At 38.3% G+C, this 21,300-nt stretch overlaps 1 protein-coding gene across 1 annotated transcript in view; it reads right to left on the bottom strand.

The window, feature by feature from the left end:
* SOX6 (SRY-box transcription factor 6) overlaps nucleotides 1-21,300 on the bottom strand; it is a 411,290-nt gene that overhangs the window by 9,372 nt on the left and 380,618 nt on the right. The window contains exons 14-15 of the mRNA XM_055317952.1: nucleotides 11,991-12,224; nucleotides 8,681-8,897 (exon numbers count right to left, since the gene is read on the bottom strand). Coding sequence (XP_055173927.1) covers nucleotides 8,681-8,897; nucleotides 11,991-12,224 — 451 coding nt within the window. The remainder of the gene's footprint in view (nucleotides 1-8,680; nucleotides 8,898-11,990; nucleotides 12,225-21,300) is intronic.

Raw genomic sequence — 21,300 nt, 5'->3', positions numbered from 1 at the left:
AGCACATGATATTCAAAAGCCTACCGCCGGTGGTGGAGGGACACCAGGCTGTGTCACCCGCTGACCCCCTATCTACTTTCTGCTCGGTCACTGCCTCTTACTCCTTAAAGATGTTATAGCTCCGGGCTTACCGTCGATCTCGCTCCAACATTTTTCCTGCCACAATTCTTGATGACTCACTATCCACAAAGGTGATAATTTCAACACCTCGCTATGTTCATTCCTTGAGCTCCTCTCTGCGGTGATGATCTGGCCCCTCCCGGTATCAGCAGACCTTGTCATTTCCAGCTGTAACCACACCCTCATCTCCATTTTAAACATCCCCGCTCTCTGACCACCACATCTTATCTTTCTAAGTTTTCTTCCTCTAAAACCCCAGTCCAACAATTCTCCCACCCATCTATACTTCCTTGATCCTTCAACCAATTTTCACTATCCCTCTCCCTCCCCCTCGTGTCCTGACTTAACCTCTTTGCCCAGTATGAATTCTGTGGTTAGTGACAATCTCGCAGATTCTGTGGTTAGTCACTGTCTCCCCTCTCTTACATGGCAAAACTCTAACTCTCTGCCTACTTGTGATCACTCCCACGCAGCTGAACTTGGCTGCAGAAAACACGCTACCATGCATACCAGTCTCCGAATTTTTGAGCAGAATTTCAAACCGGCCTCTGGTGCTGTCGTACTTTCTCCTAGGCCACTCCTTCTTCTACTTTCCTAGACGATTATTTCCTACTTTCTCAACTCTCCTCAGATGTCCAACGTCTCCCACATCCTCGCTCTCAGTTGATAACCTGGCTTTCCATTTCATGGAGCAATTAGAAGAGATTTTTCACAAGCCCCCGCCATCACATTTATCCATCTACCTTTGTCTGTTCTCCTAATTATCTGTCTGCCTTCCTATATTTTTAATGAATTCATAATCCAATGTAAGGTGAACTCTTTCACTTATGCACTGAATCTATCCATTCTCACTTAGGAAGGATCTCCTCCAGTAACTGTCTCTTTCATCTGCATGATCAATTTTCCCTCTTTCCTGGCTCATTCCCATTAGCTCATAAACATGCCACAATCTTTCCCACTTTAAAAAACAACAAAAACTCTCTCTTGACTCAGAGCCCCCTCAGCTACTGCTCTATTTCCCTATCTCCTTTAAAGCAAAGCTTTGAAAAACTCTATATTCACTCCCTTCAGTACTACATTCTTCAATCTGCTTCAATCACTCTCAGCACTGAAATCCAGCTTGTAAAAGTCACACTACCAATGATCTCCATGTTGTTAAATTCAAAAGTCAGTTCTTGGTCCTCATCTTACTGGACCTACGCCATGAGCAGCATTTGATATACTTGGCCACTTCTCCCCTTGCTGAACCGCTTTCTCCACTGGTCTTCTGGTCTTCTTCCTGTCTCATTACTGCTCCTTCTAGGTCCCTGGATGTACCCTGCCCTCCTATACACCTGGTATCTAAACTCTGAAGTACCTAATCAGTCCTTGTACCTCGTCTCTTCTCTATCTAAATTCATTCCCTTGGTGATCTTGTCCATTTTCCATAGCTTTGAATATTATCTAGCTGCTGACAACTCTCAAATCTGTATGTCCAGTAAGCACTACATTTCTAACTTCTAGAGTCATATAAGTATATAACTTCTTACTTGATTTGGATGTCAAAATATTGTCTCAACCATAGAGGTCTGAAACTAAACTCCGGATCACCTCCATAAACCTGCTCCTCTCATGGCCCTTCTGATCCTGGTTAATGATTACTCCATCTTTCTGGCTGCTCCGGCTAATCCTTGGTAACTGTGTGTCTCTCACACCCTGTATCCAGCCCATCAGCAACTCCTAGCGGTCCGCTATCAGGAATACATCCAGAATCCCTCCACTTCTTGCTACCTCCACTGCTACCAATCTATCCAGGCCACCGTCAACTCTAATCTGGTTTATTTTAAGAACCCGTCTCCTTATTTCAGCCTCACCCCCTTCAGACAATACTCAACACAGTAGATAGAGTGATCTTTTTAAAAATAAGTCTGGTCACAGTACTCTTCTGCTTATGACCTTTCAATGTCTTTCCATCTCACTCAGGGTCAGATTCAAAGTCTTCAATGGCCAAAGGTCCTTTCACAGTTTGACTCCCTACTACCTTCTGACATCTCTTACTCTTCCCACCTACTCATTCTGCTCCTGCCACTCTGGCCTTGTTAACTCTTAAACATGCCAATCGCAACCTTCCCTCCAGACCTCTGCAGTTGCTGTTCTCCCTGCCTAACTCTTCTCCCAGAGACACACACGGCTTGCTCCCTCACTCTGCAGGCCTTTGGCTCAAGTATGAGCTGCTCAGTGAGGTTTTCTGTAGCCACTCTTTTTAAAATTGCGCTCAATCCTCCATACACTTTCCCTTCTTTACCTCATTCTAAGGCACTTATTACTATTTGATATTTCTTTATTCATTTATTGATTGGTTGTCTGACTTCCCCTGCTGGAATGTAAGCTTCATGAGGACATGAATTTTCACTGATACAGCTCTAAAAGTTAGACAATGCCTGGAACACAGGTGGCACATTCCATATTGCATACAATGAATGAATGAATGAATGAATGAATGAACTAGTGAATGAGGGGGAGACAAATGAAAAAGCTGGGTAAACTATTTTAGAGAAGAAAAGATGTAAATGGGACTAGACATATGTGAGGGAAGATAGTGGAGAAGGAATATGAATATAACCATCTTTAAATGCTTGAATGGTTTTCTTTATAAAGAAGAGACTTGCGCTAGAAAAGGGACCAAAAAGAGGATTAGAACTAAGCTACCAAGTAGCAGAAAGGTAGATCATTGCTCAGTTCAGAGAAAAGAACTTTCTAGCATTAGGATATGTTCCACAAAGAAACTAGCTCCCTTGGGAAGTGGTGAGGTCTCTAAGCCGTAGAATAGTTCAAGCAGAACTCAGAGAGGGCTCCTACAATGGCTGGCTCCTTGAAGTATATGACTTCTGAGGCCACTTCTAAGTTACCACTGATTCTATGGGTACAAAATCATAAGCTAACTATCATGCTGGTCTTGCTTTCTCATTGTTGTTACCAGCATAATAAAAGACTAAAAAATCAAGTGAGCATGGCTAATTATAGTTGCTGAATCTTGGCTTTCAAGGGTTTCCAAAATATTGCTCCACCCTACACACCCTACCTCTCTTACTTTTACTGCCAGGAATAATCCCTAGGCTAGCCTCCTTTTTTAAAAACTATTGAACATTTCTGAATTTCCCTCCTTGTGTTCATGCCCTTCTTCATGCTAAAATAGGAGTCTTGGCCTCCACTTTCCACCGCCCTACCCAAACCTCAAGTCCCCCTCCTCTAGAATGACCTATGATTAATGAACCTAATGCATAGCAATCTCTCCTCTTCTGAGCTTTACTTGTTCTTGTCTATAAAATCAAAGTTAGTACTTCACTATACATAATGTGCAGCACATGCGATGTATTCTCTCTGTGTTTATATGTATGTATAAGAAACCATTATTTGCATAATACCCTCCAGTTCCATCCATGTTGAAGCAAATGGTGGGTATTTGTCGTTTCTAATGGCTAAGTAATATTCCATTGTATACATAAACCAAATCTTCTTATGCTGAGTGAAGTAAGTCAATCGGAGAAGGACAAACAGTGAATGTTCTCATTCATTTGGGGAATATAAATAATAGTGAAAGGGAATATAAGGGAAGGGAGAAGAAATGTGTGGGAAATATCAGAAAGGGAGACAGAAGACTCCTAACTCTGGGAAATGAACTAGGGGTGGTGGAAGGGGAGGAGGGCGGGGGGTGGGGGTGAATGGGTGACGGGCACTGAGGGGGGCACTTGACGGGATGAGCACTGGGTGTTATTCTGTATGTTGGTAAATTGAACACCAATAAAAAATTAATTTATTTAAAAAATGAAAAAAAAAGAAACCATTATTTGCTAATATGTTTTGTATGCATCTAGTTTCTCTGACTATAACACTCTCTGAAAGCTCATTGTGTACAGAATTAATGCCTCATGTCCTATATTAATTTAGTACAGTGCTGGGCACATCACTGGTTTCAAATAAGCCCTTACCAATTGACGGACCAATCAATTAACAAAATGGAAAATCCAGCCAGCAGGCTCAAGCTTTGTCTATCGGAAATTACTTTCCTAAAAAGCATTTTTCCTTCCTTTACAGATCAATTGCAGAGTCAAAATTCAAACACTGCAGATTTCACAAACAGGAATAGCTGGCAAGTATTGGGCCTTACAAATAATGAATGTGCACATCAAAACAAAAGTTGTAGATGTTTGTTAAAAGTATACACATGCAGCTGATATGAGCAGAGATAGCTAAGAACCCCTTCTCTCAGCCTAAGGTAAGGGTAGAGCTGCCTCTGATAGAGCTCAGCATTGTTGCACGGTTTCTGAATCACAAGAATATTTCTGGAGTATAGTCTAGCTTCACCAATTGCAAAAACTCCGCATTAATTTGGCAGATCTCCCTTGTTTGTTGATCTTTCAGACTTTTACAGCATCTATAAATGAAGACAATGAAGTCTGTTTCATTATGAGATAAGCCTACACATCATACATCTCTGTAGTTGATATTGCAGTAAGAAACAGAAATAATGGCAGTCTTTTTATATTGCCTGTTAGAGACCCTTAATCCAGCTTTCCCTACGGGAGGACAATACTGAAAATAGTATGGCTAGTTTATACTAATCAATTATATTTATATATGTCCCATAGGTTCGATTCAACCCCTTTCAGACTAGGATCAAAATGGCAAATGTTCAAATTACTTCTAGCATAATGCGCTAGAATATAATTCTTTAGAATACGAAATATATATTTGGCATGTAGCCAAATTATTTTTCTAGAATAATAATATTTACTCTGATTCAGGGCTTCCTATGGGCCAGATGTTGGTCCAAGCACTTTAGATAGATCAAGCTATTCAATCTTTGGCAGGGCCCAATGGTGAGGGTATTATGGTCATTTCTCCATTCTATTTATAAGAAAATTGAAGTACCGAGAATTGAAATAAAGTTTCCCAGAGCAAGTGGAGACTTTAGAGGAATAAATATTGGTGTGTATTAGTTCCTAGAGCTAGGAATAAGCAGATCTAGTATTTGAGCCAGAACAGTCCAGCTCCAGAGTTGGTGTCCATAACTATTATGCTACACAGTCTTTAAAGAGTTTGTAGTCTCTAAGTCAGAGACCTGTGTAAGGCTTGAAAAAGTCACATATTTCACATTCACATAAGCCTGGTTTAAATCTCAGCTCTGCAATTTACTAGCTGTGTGGCCTTGGACAAATTATTTACCATTTCTGAACATTGTGTTTTTTGACCCCATGGTGAGGATGATACTGCTTATCTTGTAAATTTGTTGTCTTTGCAATATTCTGTACAAATCACTCGTCACAGTATATAGCATATAGTAAGTATTCAATAACTTATCATTATTAATATTCAAAAAGTAGCCCAAAACTTGATATTTTATAGTACCTACATAATTCTCTATGAGTTCACAGATAAATTATTGAATAAACTTCAAACAAATGGAAGTACATTTGGCTAGAATTCTTTGGGAAAAGACAATGTTGTAGCTGCATGTACCCTAATGAATATCATTTCAACATGAATAGTACTCATCAAAGTTATTAAAAGCTCTAACACTTAACCTGTCAACCAAAGGGGTTAAATCTAAGGTCAGAGCTAAACTTACTCTGTTTCATATTATTGATAAATTTATTTCATAATAGCTGAGTGAAAAAAATCCAACTAACTGAACTTTTAGTTGTATCGGCAGTAAAATGCATGACAATGTTGAGCAATATATGTAATTTTATTGGCTCGAAAGTTATGCATGTCTTTTCAAAACCAGCTATAAAAATTGATCTCACCCCCATTCCCTCAAGAAGTCAATAGCAATCTTTGAATTTCTTGTTTCTTTTCCCTCTTGTAATAACCTCACATCTAATGAAGATGAATTTCCAAAGATGAACCCCAGGGAGTTAATAATCTATCAAATACAACCACTTAAAAGAGAATACGAATCCTTAAGTAGAAATAATACCTGGCTTTATGTTGCAAATATTACCAAAGGTGGGCACAGGGAAATATTCAGCTTTGAAAATTAAAGAATAAGACTTTATGGTCATTGCCTGCACATCTGTAGCCCCATTCCACAGTGTAAAATGATTCTTCCATAAAGGACCCTCTACATTCCCAGGAACAGGATCCTCAGTCTCTAAATTCCAAAGTTCCTTTAATGCCATCATCATACACAACAACCAAAGGTTCTAGGAGCTGTTTTTCAAATAGCACAGCCATACTCACAACTGTGCCAGAATAGGGCGATGAGGCATATTTTGAGGCAATCTGTGGTAAGGACAACTGCTCAGTCGTTAGGCATGATGGTGGCAGAGACTCAGGTTTAAACCTTCCCTCTTTCTCACCTTTTGGCAGCTGTAGGATCTTGATTTCTTTAACTTAGTTAGAGGATTTTGTGATTTATATATCTAAAATGTCTAGTATACAGTGGGCTGTATACTAGACACTCAATACATGGTAGATGGTGTTGTTTGAATTTTTTTTTAAATTTTACATGCATTGTTGTGTGATGAGGCAAGTTTTATCCAGAGCTACTTTGATGTACCCTTTGGTAAGGGAAATAAATTAAGTAGAATTACTGCATCTTATCCTTTCAAATAAGTATCAGGGAACTAAAAATGGTACCCCTGACAGCCTTCCAGACTATAGCAGAAGAGACCCATTGTATGTATCATTACATACACAGAGATATGACATGAAAAAGAGAGTGGGAATCACAAAGGATCTCAAACTTAAACTTTGATTCTCTGCTCAAAAGAGATTATATACAGTCTCATAGACAGGGTTAAAAGAAGACATTTATCATACAGTTAAAATAAATGAGTATTTTGTTTCATGCGACTATACTTCCTAATGCGCACTATGAATCCGTATTTTTCACAAATCATCGAAATCACCAGTAAATCGTCTACTTATTCTTCTGGTGTTAAAAGCATTGTTTTTAAAAATGCAAACATTTAGAATACAGAAGAATTTGATAAACCTGTCTTGGCATGGCTTCATCTGTTAATAGATTGGGATTCTCAAATAACAAAGTGGCTTAAGCCTCCCTTGACCTCGAAAAAGATCTGCTACAGTGTAAAGAAACTCACTGATTATCTGCTGACATAAAATATAGTTTTATTAGTATAGTAAATCCACATTTAATGGTAACAGTAATGATAAGAAACTCACCTTTATTGATAATATACTAAGCACGATAGAAGTACTTTCAAAAGCAGCGCCTCACTGAATCAACAATTGTACAAGACAGGTAGGAATATTTACTTCATTTCACATGTGAGGAAACAGAGGCTCAGAGAAGTTCAACAACTTGCCCAGCTCGGTGGCACCGTGCTTGAACCTCTGCAGTCACACTCCGGAACGCATGTCCCTCTCCAGAACACCCAAGTGTAGGGCACAGATTCACAACCCAGACTCCTTTCAATGGCCTTTTTTTTTTTTTCTTTTTGGTATTCTATTTACTATCCCAAATTAATTTTGTGCTTTCTAAACACATGCTTCTGAAGCTATCTATTCCATGGTGTTATTTTTTTAGTGTCCTTAAAAATAAACAGCTCTTTACTTTTCTTTTAAGGTACATCTTTTCGTCACCTGCAGGGGAAGCTGCCCCATTTCCCTGCCATAGAATAGCACCGTTCCTCCACGCTCCCCCTAGTTAACAGTGAATCCAGCTGCCTTTTTACTTACTCTACTTTTCTCTTTTAAGCCCTACCCCAAGCATCTTCCCATTCTGATGGCAGCTGCCTCAGGCCAGTGCCTCCAGAAAGGTCCTCTGGTTTGTCACCCTCTAGGCCTGCTTCTAGGCCTGGGCATGCTGGAACCTACAGGCATCTGCATCCCCACTTATCCCAACTACTGTGGTTATAAGGGGCCTCTTTTCAATGCAGACAGCCAGTCAGCCAAGTCGAAATTTATACCAGAAATCTATTACCTAATTTTTAAACAAAATGACATGAAATCAGACTTGAAGATATCAAAAACATGTCTAGTTTCTGATTTAAGCAAGAAAATCCACATTGTTATTGCTTCCACCACAGAATAATTTACTGCAACAGGAGTTCTGGATCTTGCGCCAAAAATGAGGTCCTCTAACCAATGTCAAGGCCAATTATCTTGTGGTAGATCCCACAACAAAAGCAGACTATTGTGATTAGAATCAGAAGCACCACCCAGGGAAGCTGGAAAGCTTCTGGGGATTTCTTAAGTTAGTTTTTATTCTTTCTCCCTGTATGTCTGCTTAAATAAACTACCAGCAACTTGGTGTGTGGGCACCGAACATCTTAGATTAGTTTGGGAGACAAGGAGAGGGGAGACCAGGTTTGTTTTGAGCTATCGAGCAGGAGCCAGGCTGCAAGACTGTGTGTGTGTGTGTGTGTGTGTGTGTGTGTGTGTGTGTGTGTGTGTAATACTGCAAAGATCACTGCAACTGAGCCCCTGGGTAGATCTTGACCTCCTCCTCCCTTCCCTAATATCCTTCCCAAATCCACTGCCAGTAGCCATCCTGCAGTTTCCTACTGGGGAGGGAAAGCCCAGGTGGCTACGTTCTTTCGGGAACACTCACCCCACAGTAAAGAACTGCCTCATCTCCTGCCTCCGAGACCTCATCAGTTGCTTATACTCCCCGATCCGGAGCTTTTTGCCATCAACAATGCAGGTGCGTTTCGGTCGAGGTTTGTATTTATAGTTCGGGTACTTCTCTAAGTGGATCTTGCTTAGCCGGGCCTGTTCTTCGTAATAGGGTTGCTTCTCTTGGTTGGACATGGATTTCCAGCGAGACCCTAAACATAAAAATAGCCTTCAGTACCCAAGTGGTCAAGGTAACATATCGATGGCTAATGCTGTATATACCTTCCCACTGCTTCACTCACCTGTGCTCTGGGTAGCTCCTATTCCCACATACCACTGAGCCTCCCAAGTAGTCTTTTAGAGACATAAAGAGCAAAGAATAATTTTGCATGTGATACATTTATTACGTTATTTTGTTTGATAACTTAAAGCTGGTGCTACACAAAAAGTATATTGTTTTAAAACAACTCTCTGCTGCTTAAAGATTACCTTGCGAATCCACTGTCCCTCCCCCATCTAACTGTCGATCACTCTCAAAGGGTGAAAAACCCAAACTTCCAAAGCATGCTCTCAAGGCTGACAGGATCCTCAGAAAAGGCTCTCCTGGCTGCAGAGATTCAAGCATCTCCCACACTTGTCCAAGCACCTTTAGGGAAGCTGCCCTATGATACGGTGTTAGCAGATGTTGTTATATCCTTCTGTATTTAAAAGCCCACTGCACACACTGTCTCCCCTGGCCTGGGGTAATTAAAAAGCCTAAACTCTACCTAAGAAGTTATTGCTTTCGAACCGGAAGGTACAGTTGGAATTATATATACCATTTTCAAGTACTATAAACGTTCATTCATAGCTTTACCAATGACAGCACAAAAATTTTTAATGTGGTTTATAGAGGAAGAAGGAAAAGTATTCACTTCTCTAATATTGTTTATAAAGAATTATCTAAACACTTGACGAAGAAGGGATGTGTTTTTTTACATGTATCAAATTGCATTTTTGTGTCTCGCTGGTGAATAAAGCGGTAACAGCTGTGCTGACTGGATGTTAGCTATTCTTCAGTGGAGATTTTTCATACATAAACAAATGGAAAGTTGTACAAATATTCTCTGTAGCCAGCAATATCCTGGTCTGCTTTAATAGCACATCCATCCCTGTTCTTTCCTGATTGTTGTGCAAAAGTTGTGTAGAAAGTCTATGCAGATTGGCTTCTCCGTGTTCTGCTGACTCCCAGTAGCATACAGCCTCAGTCAACAGAGAGTTCTCGCTACTCTTGAAATGCTTGTGCTTTAAAGTTTATATTTTAATGAATACACTTACTATATTCTTAATAGGTTTTTTTCCACAGAATGTACACCAATAATACAGATTTCCCACAGTGCCAAAATGGAAACAGAGAGGTTCTATGCCCATCTGAGTGCTTAAAATGTTGCTACTAAAATGTCAAAAAAAGAAAAAAAAAGAAAAAGGAAAGGAGATAGAAAGAAAAAAGAAAGAAAAGAAAGAAACAAAAAAAAGAGAGAAAAAGAAAGAAAAGGAAAGGAAAAAAGAAAATTTCAAAGTTAGGTATCAATTTCAAGGACAGAGAAACACTGATTTTCTTTTAAATGTCTGTTAATTAGAAAAAAAATTAATGTATCCATGAGGAGCATTTTGGCTTAAAAGATACTTAAGTCGAAAAAGAATAATACTATCCCCATGCATATCTCAGAAACTCTAAAAAGAACACCCTGCTTGGCTGTAATGACATTTAGTACCCATCTTGAAATTCAAAAATAAAAGGGAAAAACTTATCTTTTTTTTAACATTTTGCCACGATTAGATCTTAGGCATGTTGTAAATTTTCTTAGAGGTTACTGCCTCACCATGCCTCAGAACCAAGTTAAATTATTTATACAGTGACAAAACGTGTATTTGTGTATGTCCAGATCACCAATATTTACTAAGGTTAAATATTTATTGCTTTTGAACAAAACATTTAAAAAATGAAAACCACAGTTTAAGTCTCTAATGTTTTTCAGCTTCTTAAACGGCTCCTTTAGAGATTTTGTCACATTGTGACAGCTTAAATAGAACAGTGCCTTCTGTGTTTTTTCTTTTTAAAGAGGAAACATGTTGACTGTAATGCCGCATGTTGAATAAAATATGTTCAATATGTTGAACGCAGTAATTCCAAACTGTATAATCTGCACTAGGCAAGCTTTACACTAACAGAACGAGGTTTTGAGTTTAATCCTGTGAAGCAGGAGAATCACCCTGGCAGTTTACCGCACGAGGGGCCTCACCGCCTGGGCTCTGCGTGCTCGACTCTCTGCTACGAAATTCAAACTAGTCCTATCTTATTAAAGTAAATGCACTTTCATTTGACAAGTTTTAAAGTCATCATTCGAGGCACTGTTGGACACTCCATGAATTTCACACTGTTTGGGGGCTCACCCTAGTTCCCCGTGAGTTCTTTGGTGGGGAGGCTATGAACCCAAGAATACTAAAGCAGAGACTCTAGGCTCTGGGTAGGATTCGGAGGCTTGAAGAAGGCTGAATAGGAAAAGGAAATACAGCTTGTCTCCAGGATCCCTGTTTAGCATGGCCTCTCAGAGTTGCCAAATTCAGTTTAACACACCATAAATAATTTTGTCTCTAAAATAAGTTGCAGGGGGACACCTGGGTGGCTTGGGGGTTGAGCACCTGCCTTAGGCCAAGGGCGTGATCCTGGAGTCCTGGAATCGAGTCCCACATCAGGCCCCCTGCATGGAGCCTGCTTCTCCCTCTGCCTGTCTCTGCCTGTGTGTGTGTGTGTGTGTGTGTGTGTATGAATAAATAAATAAAATCTTTAAACATAAATAAAATAAAATAAAATAAAATAAAATAAAATGAAAGAAGTTGTAGGGTCTGCCTGGGTGGGTCAACTGGTTAAGTATCTGCCTTGGACTCAGGTCAGGATCCCAGTGTCCCAGGATGGAGCCCTGTATGGGAGGTGGGGAGTCTGCTTCTTCCTCTGCCCTTCGACCTACTCATGCCTCTCTCTTTCTCTCAAACACATAAACAAAATCTTTAATAAAATAATGAAGTGTTAGTCCCTCCCTGGCACTTGGTGGCTGTTTAACCGCTAACCCTAAACACCAGGCTGCGGGGTGGGGGGACACAGGAGATGACCACGATGTCTCCCAAGGCAGCTTGCTGAGCTCTACCTGAGCTCTTGCTGAGCTCCACCCAGTCTCCCTTGGGTGTCAGAGTAGCCCCGGGGCCCCTGTGGTCCACTCTCCAGGCGCTCGCTGGGGGCGAGGGGCGGCGTTCGAGACTGCACTCACCTAAGATTTTGCTAATGTTGGAGTTATGCATGTCGGGGAAGGCCTGAAGGATTTTCCTCCTCTCATCCTTCGCCCAGACCATGAAAGCATTCATTGGTCGCTTGATGTGAGGCTCGCTGCTGGCCCGGCTGCGGGCGTCCCTGTAGACCCGTGCTTCGGCCACAGTGGCACCTCCTGTTGGCCAACAATAATACTGCTGTAGTTTAGCTGCAGAGCCATTCATGGCTTTACCTCCTGTAATGTCAGGGCAGGAAGAACAAGACGGGTGCAAAGCATTATTATCTGGGTAAGGTAACACAGCTTGCCGCCTGGTTCAGCTGTTTTCCCTAGGCCCTTCTCGTCTGTTCAAGTGACCTCTTGGAAGAAGATGGTTTCAGATGACAAGTCTACAGGCCCTGCTGACGGAGGTCTCCAAGACACACGGGGCCAAATTCACCTTGGATGTTTTTATACACCTGGTGCATTTTCACTACCGTTGGCTGCAGGTGGAGATTTGGCAATGCCTGACATTATTTTACGCTAACCTCTCCTGTTGCGATTCTTCCCTTCAAAAGCAGGCTCTTACCTATCATTTTAGCCTCTTTTGTCCCAAACTGCAGCACTTCAAACTGCCTCTTTACCTCAAATAGAATTCTCTTTCACAATGTTGCGCCTTGTCCAGTGGTCCTCTCGCTGCCCGGAAGCCCCATCTCTTACTTCTTCACTAAATCCCACTAAGCCCCACTCAGCTTTCAAGGCCTACCCAAAAGTGGTATGTTTCACAGATTAATGAATTCAATAAAAATATTAATTGAGCAATGAATGACAATGAGTTAGGCATTATGCCAGAGGTTAGGGCACAACAGACCCTGCTTGTAAGGAGCGCCCAGATCAGAAGGGATACAGACCCCAGGCAATTATCACAAGAGTGTATGATAAGTGCTGTAATACCGAAGTATACAGGGCACCAGGATGGCATCAGACAAGACAGTCAGCTAATGCCTCTTAGGAGAGGCGATGTCTAAACTTTGTGGTGGATGATGAATAAAGATTAGCTGGTGAATAGGGGAGGGCTGTAAGGACAGGTGGGAAGGGTAATTCAGGCCATAGGAACAGCATTTGCTATGATGCTCCCCAGGCTGCATTAATTCCCCTTTCTTTTATGCTACATGTTCCAAAGTAATTACTTGTTTATGTGACTATCTCTCACTAATCTTTCCAGTCCATCCCCAGGAATATGAAACTCCTAAAGCTGGTGTTTATGTTGTACTCATTCTTGTATCCCCAGGATTTCCCACATAATAGATATTCAATAAATATTTATTAAGTAAAAGATTGGTTTTCAACTTATATGCAAAACTACTAGACTAAAAGGCATTTATTTCAAGGGTCCTGATACATTTTTCTGCTGTTTTAGGGTAGTTCGTAAACATTCCCCAATGAAAGTATATCCAATTCTCTGATATTTTATCATTTCCAAAGAGGTGACTCTAACCAGTAACATACTAGATTAAAAGCTCTTTGAGAATATGGCAAGAACTGGTTCTTGTTCACTGCTGTATCCCTAGGTTCTAGTAAAGCACTAGGCATATAGAGTTTTAATTAGTAAACTATGTTAAATTAATGAATGACTGTGAATAAATGAATGAACATAGCTCTTGCTTGTTTTCATGAATCCTACCAACATGACACAAAGATGCATGCTTTGCAATGTGGCATCAACTAAATACCCCCCTATAGATGGAAAAACTTCTATAGCTAAATGTAAAGTGGTTGGACTGATGGCCTCAGCCAGGGTTTCTGCTGCATAAACAGAAAAGCCTACTCCCAAAAGTTTAGAAGCAAAATATACATTAAAACCAACATTTCCACTTTCTGGAAAAAGTAAAGCCTTTCAGCTCAGTGGAGTGATTATACAGGAACAACATGGCCCAATCAATCTCTGACGCTTCCACTCTATTTCTAGATACCTTGATTAAGTAGAAATTTGTTTGTGTCAGAGCTCGTAATAAATTAGAACATTAAAGTGCACTATTATTTGACAAATATGATCATCATTTATAGCAAACAAAAGACAGGATAAAAGGCCCCAACTGACTAATATTATCAATTCTTTTCTATACATGAAAGAGGGCAGAAGGGCCACTATTTGAAGACCACACAAAAATAATATATTTCATAAACAGCCCTTCTTTTAGGCCTACTAGACAGAATGATCCCTTACATGAAAAGTCTCAGATCCCAAGATGCATAACTAATCTGCTACCTTTTTGCCACCATACCCACAGTACATTAATTTCATTTAAAATGCACTGACCATACAGGATAAATTGATTTCACTTTATATGGGTTTGACAGCCATGTTTATTGTGCAGTGAAATGTAGTGTAGCTTCCAGCTGACAATATCCATCAACACAGGGCAATATGCTGACTGCTGGGCCAGATGAAGGCATACATTACTCTGGAAGTGAAACACTCATTCAGATACGACAGTGTCTTCTCCTGAGGATCACCATGGTAATTTATGATGCCCTCAGTGCCATTACTTTACAACTGACATGGATTCAGCAATTTATATACTTGCATGCATACACATAAAAGGAGACAGGCTGGTGGAGAATGTCAGATGCAAAAACATTTCAATATTATTCTAAGTTAACTACTATGCCACAGGTGATTAACATTTGAGATCCGCTTTTACTTTCATAGCTTTCTCTCCACCTCTAGCAAAACCAAATGGTCAGCTTCCATTTATTTATTCATTGAAAAGATGTATTTTATTGTGAATGGGAAATTTTACTATCCAACAGACTGACAGAAATCATGGTGGATTTTCAGACCCTGGTCTTAAGTAGATCTTCTACTCCATACCAACTGATTCTCCCAGATATGTCTTACACATGCCCCATCTCTTTCTCTCTCTCTCTCTTTCTCTCTCTCTCTCTCTCTCTCTCTCATTCCATACTTCAATCTTAACATATCCTTCTCACTCTCTTCTACCTTATTAAATTCTACTCTTTTCGAAGGGACAGACTCGGGTCTCACCCCACCAACTACCCTACATTGACCTTGCCCATTTCTCCCATACTGCATATTGTCTACGTGACACTGACAATGAATTAATTACACATGAGATATCTAGGACTCACAACAAATGCTCCCATAAATTTGGAAATTCAAGCACAGTACAAAGTATAAAAATGTGAATTAAGAAATGGAAGATAGAAACACTTCAAGGCATGTGTGCATCCCTTTTTTTTTCTTGCCTCCTCTCCTCCCTTTTAAGGAAAGTCAAGTGAAAAATGAATGAGGACATCCTGACCTAACCTAGGAATATGATATCAATGAACCAAGATTTGAGAAGAGACTTATTCAGGGAGACCAACATTTGAAACTGCTTTTAAACCAGACTTGACATCTGATCAGAGTCAGAATTTTTAAAAAGTATTGAGGACACAAAACCAAAAGAATATTTAGAAAGTGTTCCTTAGCTTAGCTAAAGTTTGCTTCATGAAACAAAATGGTTAAGGAATTGTTGCATTAGAAGAAATACATGACTGGGTATGTGTGTATAAATTCAGAAATTTTAAAATGAAGATTGTATATTAGGTAAGCCTTTTAAACACATGAGGAAAATGTTATAGAATACTGTAGAATTGTTTTCCAAAGGTGTGCTATTAGTCTGAATATTTGAAGCCTAAGATCCACTTTCTGTTACAATTAAAAGCTACATATCAAGTGTGATTTCATACTGCTTCCTTCATTTTTTAAAATAACACCAGGCTAAAAAATTTTAAAAAGCACTTCATTCTAAAATAGCCAATGCTCTTTGTCAGAATCCAGAATTGTCCTACAGAATGTCTCACAATTCTATGACATAGCCTCTTTTACTTTTAAGAGCAGAGGAATCATTTGTGAGTTCAGTGTTCACAAACTAGCTCCTCATGGAAAGCAGTTCGAAGAAGCCTAGACCCAAAGCTCTGCACCTAGAAACTACTGCTTTCAGGCTGACCTAAGTGTTTGTAATTACAAGCAATAGTCATCCTAAGTGACACTTACTGAAAGGCCAGGAGGTCAACACTACCACACTAGGCACCACAGGAAAGCACTGTTCCACTGCACCCCAGGAATTCCTGCTCTCTTCAGCTTCCCCAGGGGGCTTGCTTTGATTAATTCATCCTTTGTCTTCTCATATCATAGTTTGGGTAAGGCAAACTTACAGTTAGACAAAGAAAGATAGTCTATGGGGAGAACATAGAAATTTCCAAGGCAAAGACTTCCTTAGAAATCTGTGATTTAAATGATTTAAAGAGAAGACAGAAAGTTGAGTTTTTCCAGGTGGTTTGGAAAGAAGGCTAGTGTAACCATCATAGACTATGGCAATGGTCCTGAACTAATCCTAGAGAGGCCCCCTTCCTGGGTAAATTCCAAGGGTTATGTGAGTGAATGAATAAGTGTTTGGTGTGTGTGTGTGTGTGTGTGTGTGTGTGTGTATACACACACACTCTCCCTAAGGAAGAACTTTGGCTAATTCTATAATGTGCCTAGTACTCATTTATTTATGCATTAATTCAGCAAATACTTCTGACGAATTTCAGATAGACCCAATATTGTGATTGGGTATATAAAGAATGATAACACATGTGCCTTTTTAAAAAGGGATTTGGTCCAGTGAGGGAGACAGACACATAAATGGAAAATTACAGTGTAAGTCCCACAAAGGTAATTTAAAAATGCTCTGAAAGCAGAGAAGAGAAGCTACTGATGTTGTTGGAATGAACAAGGATGAATATCAGGGAGGCTTTGGAGATGCAGTGGTGCTTGAGCAGCATCTTAAAAGAAGAGGAAAAATTTACTAGCAGTTATAGATTTGAAAGTATTCCAGGCTAGAGAATTAGTGTGAATAAAGGCATAGAGTTATAATGAAAGATTAGTAGGGTTTTGGTGAATAAAAGAAGCTGACTATGGCTTGGGTTTATAGAAAAAAATAGGAGAATACTAAGAGAAGAAATTAGAAACATAAGTAGGGGGCAGATTGCTAACTACCTTGAATGCCAAGCCAAGAAGTCTTTAAAATTTTTAAGTAGGATAGTGACATGAAAAAATATATTTAAGGCGACATCAAAATGGAAACTAAATGAGAAATTCTCTCTGAATAGTCTCTATGATTACTAATGAACTGATAATAAATCTGTAATTTATAATCTGCAATGTAACAAGCTGTGCAAGCAACCAGTAAAATACGACCTAGAGATAATAACAAAAGAAAGAAAAACTGAGATGACTCACATAATATAATTAGCAAACAAAAGCTTGAAAATAACCATTATAAACATATTCGAAACTTAAAAGATTATTGTAATGAATACATAGACAGGGTAGAGGAAACTCAGCAGGGAAATGAAACTAGAAAAGAAATGGAAATTCTAGAACTGAAAAGTATATTTGAGATGAAAATTCACTGATGAGGGGCACCTGGGTGGCTCAGTGGTTGAGCATCTGCCTTTGACTCAGGGCATGATCCTGGGGTCCTAAGATAGAGTCCTTCCTCAGGCTCACCATAGGAAGCCTGCTTCTCCCTCCACCTATGTCTCTGCCTCTGTCTCTGTGTCTCTCACAAATAAATAAATAAAACTTTTAAAAGAAAAGAAAATTCACTGATTGGATATCACAGAAGTTTGGAGTGCAGATAAAGGGTCAGTGAACTTGAAAATACATCGAAATAAATTAATTATCCCATCTCAAAAACAGAGAATAAAAAAACTAAAATATCTCTCTCAAAAACAGAGAATAAACTAAACTAAACATAAACAGAGACTCAGCAATATGTAGAACAATATTAAGTCTCCTAAAATATATGTAATTGAAGTTCCAGAAAGAAAAGAGAGAATCATTATTGAAAAACATTTGAAGAACCATTGGATGAAAATTATCTGAATTTGGTGAGCATCATCAACAGGTTCAAGACATTCAGATAAATGCAGGCAGGGTAAAATCAAAGAAAAGCAAACCTAGACACTAGCCAAACTGCTGAAAACCAAAGACAAAGGGGAAATTCCAGAGAAACAGGATACATTACATACAAGGTGACAATAATACAAATGATCGCTGATTATTCATAAGAAACAATGAAGGCTAGAAGACTATAGAACATCTTTAGAATGCTGAAATTAAGTCAATTCAGAGATTTACCTAGTGAGTATATGCTCCAAAAACAAATATAAAATAGATTTTCAGATAAATAAAAGCTGACAAAATGTACTCCCTATAGACCCATACCACAAGACATACTCAAGAAAATTATTCAAGATGAGAAATAATATCTGACAGAAACTTAGATATATAAGAAGAAAGGAAGAGCATCAACAATGATAAATATATGACTTAAAAAAAAAAAGCCCAACTTTGTTTTCTTCTCTGGATTTCCTAATAAACAGCTGATTTTTAATGTTTTTAAAAGACAAGGGGCTATTTAATATAAAATATAACACTGTACTGTGGGATTTATAACATAGGAAGAGGTAAAACGTGGGAGAACAATAGCACATAAGCAAAGGATAAGGGTAGTAAATGGAATTAAATTGTTAAAGATTGCTTTATTTTGTGAAAAGTGGTATAATTTTAACTATGGGAAGACTCAATTAAGGATTTATAGTAAATCACTAGAAACAACAACTAAACAAAATACAAAAAGGTAGTGCTGAAAAAAAAAAAAAGGTAGAGCTGAGATGCCCATAGAATAATTCAAATGGAAGACTAGAAAAGGACTCAAAAGGAGATAGTAAAAAGATCAATGGTTGCCATGGGTCAGGGAAAGAAGGATGAGTAGGCAGGACATAGAAAATTTTTAGGGCAGTGAAAATACTCTGTATGATGCCAGAATGATGGATATATGTTACTTTACATTTGTTCAAATCCATAGAATGTACAATACCCAGAGTAAACACTAAGGTAAACTATGGACTTTGGGTAATTATGATATGTCAGGGTAGATTCATCCATTGAGTGGACCACTCTGATGGGCTGTGTTGATAATGGGAAAGGTTATGCATGTGTGGGGAAGGGAAATCCCTGTACCTTCCTCTCAATTTTACTGTGAATGGTACACTGCTATAAAGAAATAGAACCTTAATAACAATAGGATTCAACTGACTTAAAGGAAAGACAGAAGGCCAAAAACTGAGGGAACAAACAGAACACAAATAGCAAATTATGAGGCTTAAGCCCATCAAATTCAATAATCACATTAAATATGAATAAAGTAAATAATCCAACTAAAATCAGAGATTTTCAGAATGAATAAAGGGTTGAAATCAATGAACTACAAAACAGACACAGTAAAGACAATTTATAAAGCCAAGGGTTAGTAATTTAAAAAGATCAATAAAATGGATAAAGCCCTTGTTAGACTAATCAGCAAAGAGAGAAAACAAAAATCCCAGTATTCGGATTGAAAGAGAGGATTTTGCTTTAGATACTACTTGCATTAATAGGATAATAAAAGAATATTGTGAATAACTTAATTCCAATAGACTTGACAACTTAGATAAAATGAACAAGACACAAACTACTAAAATTCACTCAAGAATAAATAGAAAACCTAAATACTCTTATGGCTCATAAAGAAACTATATTTATAGCCAACATCGTTCTCATGAAGAAACCTCCAGTCCCAAATGGTTTTAATGATAATTCTTTCAAAAATGTTTAAGGAAAAATTAAAACAGTTTTATGCAAACTAAGAAAGTAGAGGTTGAAGGAAAATTCTCCAAATTTTTTTTATGAGGTGGCATCAATACCCTGGCAAAGGATTTGAACATATATGAAAAGGTCTTAATAAAATATTGGTAAATTAAAGCCAGCATTATGTTAAATAGATAATAAGTCATGACTAAGTAGGATTTCTCTCAGGAAAGTAAGTAATTTAACATCTGAAATCAGGCAAGGTAATCACCATATAACAAAACAAAGGAAAAAAACATGATCATCACTATAGAGTCAGACAATGGTTTTAAAAATTCAATACACACTCATGTTAAAAAATCCCAGGAAATTGGTAATAGAAGAGAACTTCCTCAGTCTGATAAAAAGCATTTAAGAAAAACCTGTAGGATATCATATTTATTACTGAACTACTACTTTCCTAAAAATGAAGAATAAGGCAAGGGATGTTTACTCTTACCATTGCTTATCAACACTCTCCTGCAGTAAAGAAATAAAACATATACTAATTAGAAAAGAATAAATAATGCTATTTGTATTTATAGATAATGTAATTGTTTTTTAATGAAAATCCTAAGGAATCTGCAAAATAATTTTTTTTTAAATTTATTTATTTATGATAGTCACAGAGAGAGAGAGAGAGGGGCAGAGACACAGGCAGAGGGAGAAGCAGGCTCCATGCACCGGGAGCCCGACGTGGGATTCAATCCCAGGTCTCCAGGATTGCGCCCTCGGCCAAAGGCAGGCGCCAAACCGCTGCGCCACCCAGGGATCCCTTTTTTTTTTTTAATTTATTTATTTATGATAGTCACAGAGAGAGAGAGAGAGGCAGAGACACAGGCAGAGGGAGAAGCATGCAAAATAATTATTAAAACTAGTAAGTGAATTTAGCAATATAGCAATATAAGATATAAAAATATAGAAATCAATTGTATTCTTATATATTAGCAGCAAACATTAGAAAATATTTTTTTAAGTTTACATTCATAATAGCATCAGAAAATAAAATACTTGGGAATAAATTAAACCAAAAAAATGTGCAAGACCTGCATAAAAACAATACATTTGTCAGTTAAATTAAAGAGGACCTAAAGGAATAGAGGAATATACCATGTTTACAGATCAGAAGAGTCCATATTATTAAAATGTTAATTCTTTCCAAATTTATCTATATATTCCACCCAATCCCAATTAAAAAATCTCCAAAAGACAATTTTGTTTTAGAAATTGGCAAGTTGATTTTAAAATTTTTATAAAACATAAAGCAGTAAGAACAGCCAAAACAAACTTAAAAACATTGGAGGATTAAAAGTATTTGATTTCAAGATATGACATTTGTAAAAAACCAGAGTAAAAATAAACAGCATGGTATTGGGACAAACATAGACAAACAGACCACTAGCTTAGAATTCAAGAGTCCAGAATTAAACCCTACATATATGGTCAACTGCCAATAAAGACTAAGGAAATGATAGTCTTTACAACAAATAGTGCTAAAACAAGTGGATAAGTATGTGGAAAAAGATAAACCTTGACCTCTTATGACATAGTACTCTCAACAATTAATTTGAAATGAATCATAACCAAACCAAAAACTCAATGAATACA

The sequence above is a fragment of the Nyctereutes procyonoides genome, unplaced genomic scaffold (genome assembly GCF_905146905.1).
Source record: "Nyctereutes procyonoides isolate TBG_1078 unplaced genomic scaffold, NYPRO_anot_genome, whole genome shotgun sequence".
Lineage (NCBI taxonomy): Eukaryota > Metazoa > Chordata > Mammalia > Carnivora > Canidae > Nyctereutes > Nyctereutes procyonoides.
Note: the sequence above shows the minus strand (reverse complement) of the source record. Positions and strands in the feature narration are given on the sequence as shown.